Source organism: Candida theae (genome assembly GCF_024610275.1).
Source record: "Candida theae strain CBS 12239 chromosome Unknown scaffold52, whole genome shotgun sequence".
In the NCBI taxonomy this organism is placed as follows: Eukaryota; Fungi; Ascomycota; class Pichiomycetes; order Serinales; family Debaryomycetaceae; genus Lodderomyces; species Lodderomyces theae.
Window position 1 is genome coordinate 1 of NW_026261371.1, and position 9,498 is coordinate 9,498.

A 9,498-nucleotide genomic window follows, 5' to 3' on the forward strand; every position below is an offset into this window, starting at 1 on the left:
CAAAAGATTACCATCACCAACGACAAGGGTAGATTATCCAAAGAAGATATCGAAAGAATGGTTAACGAAGCTGAAAAGTATAAGGAAGACGATGAAAAGGAAGCCGCTAGAGTTCAAGCCAAGAACCAATTGGAATCATATGCCTACTCATTGAAGAATACCATCAATGATGGAGAATTGAAGGACAAGATTTCCGCTGAAGATAAGGAGAAATTGTCCAAGGCTGTTGACGAAACTGTTACCTGGTTGGATGGATCCCACTCTGCCTCTACTGAAGAGTACACCGACAAACAAAAGGAGTTGGAGTCAATTGCTAACCCAATTATTAGTGGAGCTTATGGCGGTGCTGCTGGTGGTGCCCCAGGTGCTGGCGCTGGAGGATTCCCTGGTGGAGCTCCAGGTGGAGGGGCTGCCCCAGGAGCCGGCGGTGATGCTGGTGGTCCAACCGTGGAAGAAGTTGACTAAATGTAGTAGAGAGAGAGAGAGAGAGACGGAATGGAAAGTACATACAATGTATGATTCTGTATAAAATTATAAATTGAACCTGCTTTTATTGACGTGTAAATTCAATTAGTAGACAGAGTAGGCAAGTGATTGACCAATTAGCAATCAAGAATCTCCCGACCTTCTTATTTAAGCTCCAGTCATTCTTGGGAATCATCACGCAAAGAATTGCCATATTACTAAACAAAGTAACAAGTCCAATAAGAAGCGTTGGTGTTAATCGCACAGCGTGATTTCCATCCGCTATCAATCCGCTGAGTCCAAAGGAGCACAATGCCATCAAGGGGCTGCCGAAACAAGCGGCAAATGCCATAATCGGATACCCCATCTTGGCAATGGTGTAATTGGTGACGAAATCTCCGACAGAGTTGCCCAACGCGAAAAGCGTGATGCCTAATACATCATCACTTAGGCGATATGCAGTGGATATCACTTGCAAGATGTTGATAATCTCGGCTGCTATGAGTGATATCCACGATAATGATATGACGAGACCTAGAATGGAGGTGATGTAGTTGATTGCGGTCATTCGTTGTGGGAAGTGGTCTGATGATGGGATGGGATATAATTTGTATACAGCTTGACCGAAACCGACACTGATGATGGAGTAAATTGTGATTTTCCAAACCCACGAAACACTTGTATTAGCCAGAAGTAGAATAAAGCATCCAATACCGGTTTGGATCGTGAGTCGTAATTTCTCTTTGGTATAGTTGAATGCATTGTGAGCTGTGTTTGGTTTGAAATCTTGTTCTATTGTAAGCATACTAGTGTGGTGTCTGACTGGAGTTGATATTTTCAAAGTTAATGATACGGGAAGTAAGAGCAAGTGTTTGAGTTTTGCACCAGGGTGACACTCTTTGAAATTTGAGAGCTGGGGGCAAAACAAATCAACTAACCGGGAAAAGGGTGTAACCCGGCTTTCATATGTGGCGCCATCTCCTTCTTCTTGTTCCATCCCCTCGACTGGCGTTGACAACAATTGTCTTTCCGTGTCCAACTGAATAGATCCACCCAAGTTGGAATGGGCGGATAAATCCTCCATCAATTTTCGTAACCCAAAGGTCCCCGTTGCATTGGTGGTGTCCCCCGTTGCAGTTGCACCTCCGATATTCACGTCATCAATAGTAGGCAACTGTGATATCCCATCGAGGTACACTTCATCAATCGCCACCTCATCATCGGCACTATCTCCAAACTCGCCTCTCGATCTCCGATCTCGTAGAATGGCATTGACGCGGGATTGCTGCATCTTATGCGAATAAATCGCCACGGCCACATAGAACACATAAACGCCAACCAACACAACAGATACAACTCTAGTCAATTGGCCAATCAATGCGCTCACCAGTATCAACGTGTATATAGTACAATACGTTGCCACATCTCGTGTAAATAACCATCGCGGTACTTGGAAAGGTTGTACTACACCAATGCATCCAATGACGCAGGTGCTGATGAATAACGAGGCGCCAATCAATTCCGCCAATGCTAGTTGAATCAGACCGGCTTTGATGGCTTCATACGTTCCGAATATGTCAGGGGCACTATTACCAAATGCCAAGATCGTCAACCCGGCTAAATTGTCGGGGATTTTGAGATATGATTTGGATATGGTGTGTAAGTTGGGACACAAGAATTCCAGCGCCGTGAGACCTAGTGAGAGGAACATGTAGGCTAGTGATATGAGTAGTGGGATCAATGCAAATGATTGGAGATTTTGAAAGTCGCAGTAGTATAAGTTGTAGTAGTTGAGTATGCCATGGTTGTTGGCGTTGCAATTGTCCTTGGCGTATTGGCATTGTAGATTGAGTGGTTGGGTTGTGATTAGAGAACAATTGGAGTGCGGGCTGGATAGGGGTGATATTATGTCTCTTGAGTTGAGTGCATTGCTTGACAATAAGGTGGCTATGGCACTTTGGAAGAGTAGTAGTAGCGATAGATATAGCGATAGGTATCTCATGTGAGTTGGTTGAAAGAGATGATCTAAGGAATTTATTGTGTGTTTCTGCAATTTTCATCGGTCACGTTCAAACACATCGGGTTTAAGAAAGCTCAGCAATACTCTCAGAGAATGGTCACCTTAATAGCGAGATCTTCACCAAATACACAGTCCCACCATGTCGCCGCACTACTCTATCTCACTACACTAATCTATACAAGAAAAAGAAATCCTCTTCTTTAAAAAAAAAAAATAAATGTACCATTGATCCTTGCACCATCCCCCATACGGACGCACGAAGGCAGTTCCTTAGAAGCGAAAACAACAAGTTTTGCTCGACACATGGGATGCTGCACCCAAGATCAATTGTTGTGCAAGTTTATTCTCCAGTCCATCGCTAAAAGGAGAAAAAAGTTGGGAGAATTGAAAATTTGTAAAAATCTCAAACTCTCCCAGTTCTTTTTTCACCTTACAACTATATCCGAAATGGTCATGGGTCAAGAATGCCACGATGGGATTCAACCTCTAAAGAATGCTTTAACGTTGTGGATGGCTGTGGATTTTTGCGTTAAAGAAGAAGAAGAAGAAAAGAAGAGAAGGAAAAGCAGAGAAGGAAAAGAGGAGATTTTTCATTTGGGTGAAAAATTTATACGCAGTTTTGGGCGATGCATCTCTTGATGTTTGATGCACGACCTTTATTTTTTGAGGAAGAGATGGCTGTTAACCGTACCTACATTCACATATGTTGTAGATTAATGATTCTTTACTCAAGGTGATCTTTATTCATGACTCATTGTTATTGATCCTATTTACAGGGGAGCGGGTCACTTCTCTAATCGATAGACGCTAATGCAGATTACTATGCAGATTGCTATGCAGACTGCAATGCCCATCGGTCGTAGCCATGCCTTTAATTGTTGTTTTCAATTTTGGCCAAGATCTCCTTATCAGTGTACAACAAATACTCCTCTTCGCCAACCTTGACTGGATTACCACCAAATGAAGGTAACAAAACTTGATCACCAGCCTTGACTGAAACTGGAATAACTTCACCGGTATTAGTGTTAGTCATACCTGGACCAACAGAGATAACCACACCTTGATTCAATTTCTCTTGGTTCTTCTCTGGGATGTAAAGTCCACTAGCAGTCTTGTTCGATGGCTTTAATCTTTGGACCAAGACTCTATCAAATAATGGTTTCAAAGCTTGAGCTGATTTCAAAAGGGTTGACTAGTTGAAGGGGAGGGGGTTGTTAATATACTCGATTGCGCTCATAGTACTGGCTCAAGTGATTCTGATACATACCATTACGATGTGTGTATTAAAACGATGCTTGGTGATTGATACTTGGAGTGATATGTTATTTAGAAAGGTAAATTTTCTCGAAGCTCATGGAATTTTTCAGTCTATTTATACACGCATACAAACACACACACACGACTTTTCTTAATATACTAGCGACTAGCTTAAATATTTATCCAATGGCTCTCCCAATATCTTCTCAATAACTCTAACCAATCCTTCTCTCACTTCCAATTCAACATGTTCATCTTCATCCTCTAATAACTCTGCAATATGGGGGACCAACCTAGGTAAATAAGGTAACCACAGCTCACCCATTTTTTGGAAAATTGTCTTGAGTGCACGTACGGTCCAGATTTTAGTATTGGAGGTGTTTTCATTGTCGTAGGAGATATACTTGATCAAGGATTTCAAAACACGCTCGTTGTATTCGTTTGAAGTGACATCGGAAACGAGGGCACTGATTGCTTTTACCAAGTATTTGCCAATTGACTCTTCAATGTTACTCAATTGATTCAACAATGGATTAGCAATGCTTTCAAATCTTCCCTCTTGCGACCAGTACTCATCTTGATCATAATTAAATGAAGATGTCAAAGAGATCAATACAATTCTGCGAAGATTGGTGTCTTTGATAGCGCGACTAGCAAAATCGCCAAGAATAGATGAAGTTGTATCAATCAAGTAGGAGTAGTAGGATGTGACGATGCTCTTTAATTGATCCTGCAACTTGTTAAAGAAACGGTAAAATGACAATAGCCTGGAGGTTAACTTGATCTCCAAGGTGCTTCCTTCTCCAGTTGTTGCCCAGCGCACCAAGTTGGCAAACAATGGACGGAAGCTTTTGTCGTTAAGCTTCATAACAATTGAAATGGCACATGAGTGGAACGAACTTTCGATTCTGCCAATGGTGTTGTCATCAAATTTATCACCCTCAAGGTGGGAGTACTCCCTGAACTCAAAGGCGTGTATCAACAACTTGAAAAACAATGAAGCTTGTTGCGTCGCTTCTTTCTTTTCCAACTTATCAATGGTTGATTCCAAAGTATTCAAGTATAATCCAATACTTGCTGCATTGTCAGTCTTGAAGAAATCTTTGTTGAACCAGATATTACATAATGATTTCAACACTAATCCGGCTTCCATATGATTGATGACCAAGTTCAATACAGCTGACTTGATCAGGTTTTCTGTCAAGGCACTGGCCAATGTCGTTAGCAAGATGGAGTCCAAGGTTGTGACCATGAATGCGGGCATTTTCTTGATATAACTAGAAAGCAACAATAAAACCGATTCCTGCACCAATCTAGACCCTTCGTTATCGGATTCATTGGTTGTCTCCCAGATTTTTAACGATGGTGGAATAATTTTAGGGAAAATGCCCAATGTCTTTACTCCAAAAATGTTAACCATACTGATGATAGCGTTGATGGCAGCAACAACAACCTCCGATTGAGAGTTCAATAACCCGCAGTCTGTAGTAAAGACATTCAATGACTCCAACATAAATTTGGACATGTCCTCAACAATAAAGTCTGCATTTGAAGCACCAACTTTACGAGTCACCACAGCAAATGTATTCAAATAAGCTTGTTGCAATTCTGGATCAATATTTTTGCCAATTCCCTTAATCAAAACACCGAGCAATTTTTCAATAATGGATTCGCCAATCTTGGTGTATGCATCAAAAGTAATCTCCTCTTCAAATTTGCTAGCAGAAAGGACAGCATAGTTTTTGGCCACTTTAATCGATGCAGTGTCGCTTAACTTGTCAATATCCAAAAATTCAGCAATGGAGTCAACGAAATTGACCAAGGGCAACAAGCCAAACAAGTTGGTCAAAATATCATACAACGCTGAAGAAATCTGCTTATTGGGAATTGCATTGGAAAAAGTTTCGAGCTCGGATAAAATGTAGCTGGTAAGTTCTCTGAAATTGTCCAAAATTTGCTGCTTCTCCATTCCATCATCACTATCGAGCAACACCAAAGCAATCTTGCTCTTGAGAGACAAAACATCATATCTGGATGAATCAAGGCGCAAAATTATGTCAAAGTATTCGAAGAGAGAGCCTCTCAATCTCAAGAATTCAACATCGGTGAGTCCAACAATAGCACTACCATAAATTGGTCGTACTTTTAAAGAATCGTAGTCGCTGGAATCAGGTTCCAATTGCTTCACAGGAAGCTGTTTCACCAATTGATTAAACTTTACAAATCCAATCAACTGTTCTTCGGCTGAGAATGATTTCAAGTATTGTTCAACAAACTCGACAATTGCTTCGGATTCGACCAACTTCTTCTTTTGATTAAGTTCAACAAACTGCTGACCCAACAAGAATAAAATAATGTGCATTGAATCCGAGCATCCCAAAGTCTGAGTCAACGCAACAAAAAGCTTAACTCTACGATGTGTAGGGACATGGTTAAATGCAGCACTGAAACTGGTCAACAAGAATTCAATTTCAGAGCCAATGGATTCCGATGAGTTAGCCGCTAATGCAGGAACAACCTTGGCAACAGTTTGTTGCAAAGCATTGTTTGAGAATTCGTCATCTTGCCTAATAGTGTGAGCTCCCATAAATGTAAATATTGGCATAATTGAATGCAATATAATTTCTGGTGCCAATGCAGCCAACTCTGAAATAACCAACAATAACCTGTTCTGCACTTGAGGTGAGCTCGAGTTTCGGATGGAGTTGACAATCAAGTCAGCTCTAATGGAATTGGAATCGAATTTGTGGTCTCCTTTGTTATTCTTCAAATTGGTGATGTCCAAAAGCATACATGAAGCCAAAAGCTCCTGCGTGTACAAAACAGGCAAGTTCCCGTCGTTGCCCAAATAATCCAAATCTGTCAAAATATTGAACAACACTTTTAACAACTTTGGATCAGCAAAGTTGTCATCTTTTCTAAACTTGGTTTCTAAAGCCTCCAACAAGATAGCCAATTTTCTAATGTGTAGCGCTGCCAAACTCGTGACATCATCTTTTGCCATCGCTTGCTTGGTTGAATTGGATGACCTTCTTCTACGCTTTACAACGCCTTGTTCTGGTGATTTTTCTCCAATTTGAATGTTCTCCAACGCTTGTAAGAATATTGCCGAGCTCAACTGGAGTTCTTGTAAACTCAACATAGGATCAAATGGGACATACTCGTCGTTGACTAATAGTTCAATCAACTTGTTGACAATTTGCAATTGAGCTTCCGTTGGGAATAGATCAAATACATCCTTGATGCGAGCCTCCACAACTTCCAGAATCTGCGACTCTGGCTCCAAGCCCTTGACTAGCCATTCAGATTCTCTTGCTGTTGTCTCGTTTGAGATTTTCTTGCCGCCAACCAATCCCACCAACGATTCATCAATCGGGACAAAGTTTTCGATCCCAAACTCTCTTGCTTGTTGTTGCCATTCGGACCTGCGTTGCACATACAGCTGCACGTCAGTATTCCAAAAGAACAACCTTTCGTCACCACCACCAAGCTTATTCAATTCACTTGCTATTTTCCAAATGCGTCTTTTGAAAACAACAGGTAAGTGACCGAGTGCCCATTGTGAAAGAATAAATGTTTTGTACACCGCACCCAAGCTCTTTTTGCCGTGCTTGACTCGGAAACTTGAGTTGACCAATTGTAACAATTTTGATGGGTCAAAAACTGCATCGTCTAAGTTGCTTCCTTCTGTGACGTGATTGAAAAGCGTCAATGCGTCCTGAGGTGAAATCATCTTCTTTTCTTCTGCTGAAGTGTAAATTGAATCCTCCATGAATAAAGATGTCTTGACCTTCTTTTTACCGGAATGTACCTCTCTTGAAATGGAAGCGATGGTTGTTATGATTTGTGAAATTGCCATACGCTCTCCTCTAGCTTCTGTACTGAGACCCACCAAGAGTAAAGGCACCAACAAGTAAAAATCCGTGTTGTTGTTTGCCGACTCTTTGACCTTTGAAGTAATGGCCTTGAGTGTATTGATTCTGATGCTGGGCGGGACAGATGGAGTGTACGATGTACGAAGTAAGAATGACAAGGCAGTCTCTGCTGACTTGAACACCTTGTGGCAAAACACTAATATTCTTGACTTTTGTGATGAAACTTTTGACAAAGAGCACAATGTCAATAACGACTTCAACACCGATTTAAACTCCATGTCGCTCCTAGATGACAAATATGTGTCTGCGTGAACAGTCACCGATTCGTATTTAAATTTCTCAACTTCTTCTTGTGCCTCCTCAACATCATCATCCTCATTCACGACGATGTGTTCTTCTTCAGCCGCCGTATCGGCAACGGTGGACTGCAACCTGAGTTCTATGTCAGCAATCTCTAAGCTCTTCTTTACGAGTGCAGCGTAGAATTGAGCTTCGGCTCTTTTGACGATATATTTAACAATATCAACAATTAATAATCTTGCAGTCTCTTCTAAGACGGTATTTGAGGCAATGAAATTCACAACTTCCGAAATGACAGTGTTGGAAAATTCGGAATTTTTAAGATCAATGAGTTCAAGTAGCTGAAGAGATTCCTTTGCTGGAAATCTGGAGACAAAATAACACGCTGCAAATCTGTCAACTTTAAACTTTCTCTCCTTCAAATCTCTCAAAATGTCGAGTCTCTCAGAGTTCAATTGAAAGTGAATAAATGTGTCGTGGTTCACTTCAAAATCTTTGTTTGCGTTCCACAATTGTACAAGTAAGGTCAACGTGGGCTTGATCAAAGTTCCAGAAACGCATTCCTTATCGTCACATATAGTTACCGTCAATGAATTAATAACCTTAGTATTCAAAGAAACGATGGAAGAAATTACTGACAATACGGAAAAAGCAGTAAGCTTGAGATCGGAGTTTTGTACCTGAGAACCAGTGCCCTGATGACTGAGTAACAAATCAACAGTCTCCAAAATGGCAGGAATTAGATAATCATTCAATCTCTCCTGATTCTTGGACGATGACGCAAGAATTTGTATGGTTACCGATAAGTAAAACACCAACTGATCTTTGTAAACTGTGCCATTCTTGATCAGATCATTCAAAAACGATGTATAAAATTTGAACAATGCTCCATCACTGTAAAAAGCTCTGAATATCGATTGTAAAGTGGGAGGTTTCAACTGTTCCTTGAAGATACCAAGCCACTCAAAAATCTTTGGGATATTCTGTTTGGGAATTACATTCAAGACTTTGACAAATACTGGTTGTTGATAATATGGCAAAACTGACAATACCATATGCTCTGCATTGTGGATGTTTGCTTGGAATCTTCTGACTAACCATTCACTGGCAGTAAGAGCAGCAGTAAAATTGTAATAAGGACCCAACAACGTAAAAAACGCATTGATGTTGGTATTGATTTGTTGAATAACATCTTCCGTTTGCACATTCCTGTCAAAATTGATAGAGTCAGTTGCAAACAATGATGTTTTGAATTTGGCAAATCTCGAATCCAAATCGCACAACTCATCTAGCCCATCGGTGGAAATTTGATGGATATATTCGTAATCTTGTGTTGCTGCAACTTTGGGCTCAAAGATCAAAGAACGGGAGTGTAATTTTGATCTTTGTTGTCTGTTCAACGCAACGGACGAAGTCTTTTCGTTGATTGACTTCAACTGCGAAGCTAAACTAGACATTGTAGCTGGGGATGTAGCAAAAGATGTAGTCTGGTGTAAGAGCTGTTTTGAAGAGACGCTATTTTAATGTTTTAATTTTTTTTTTTTTTTTTTTTTTTTTTTTTTTTTTTTTTTTTTTTTTTTT

The 9,498-nt window shown here is 40.5% G+C and overlaps 4 protein-coding genes across 4 annotated transcripts; 1 reads left to right on the forward strand and 3 right to left on the reverse strand. All coding sequences in view use genetic code 12, as the record gives it.

Annotated features, from left to right (window-relative positions):
* KGF57_001206 (uncharacterized protein) lies at nt 1-465 on the forward strand (the record flags this gene model as incomplete). The annotated part of the gene is made up of 1 exon (XM_051750388.1): nt 1-465. A coding segment is annotated over one exon (465 nt), but the record flags the coding sequence as incomplete, so codon positions are not given.
* An 85-nt stretch (nt 466-550) lies between these two features.
* Nucleotides 551-2,176, reverse strand: KGF57_001207 (uncharacterized protein; the record flags this gene model as incomplete). Its single annotated transcript, XM_051750389.1, has 1 exon — nt 551-2,176. The coding sequence occupies one exon, from the start codon at nt 2,174-2,176 to the stop codon at nt 551-553; it is 1,626 nt and encodes a 541-aa protein (XP_051610253.1).
* Nucleotides 2,177-3,356: 1,180 nt separating this feature from the next.
* KGF57_001208 (uncharacterized protein) lies at nt 3,357-3,755 on the reverse strand (the record flags this gene model as incomplete). Its single annotated transcript, XM_051750390.1, has 2 exons — nt 3,357-3,677; nt 3,753-3,755. 2 exons carry the CDS (start codon nt 3,753-3,755, stop codon nt 3,357-3,359), a joined length of 324 nt encoding a protein of 107 aa, XP_051610254.1.
* A 153-nt stretch (nt 3,756-3,908) lies between these two features.
* KGF57_001209 (snoRNA-binding rRNA-processing protein) lies at nt 3,909-9,374 on the reverse strand (the record flags this gene model as incomplete). Its single annotated transcript, XM_051750391.1, has 1 exon — nt 3,909-9,374. The coding sequence occupies one exon, from the start codon at nt 9,372-9,374 to the stop codon at nt 3,909-3,911; it is 5,466 nt and encodes a 1,821-aa protein (XP_051610255.1).
* Between the last annotated feature and the right edge of the window lie 124 nt (nt 9,375-9,498).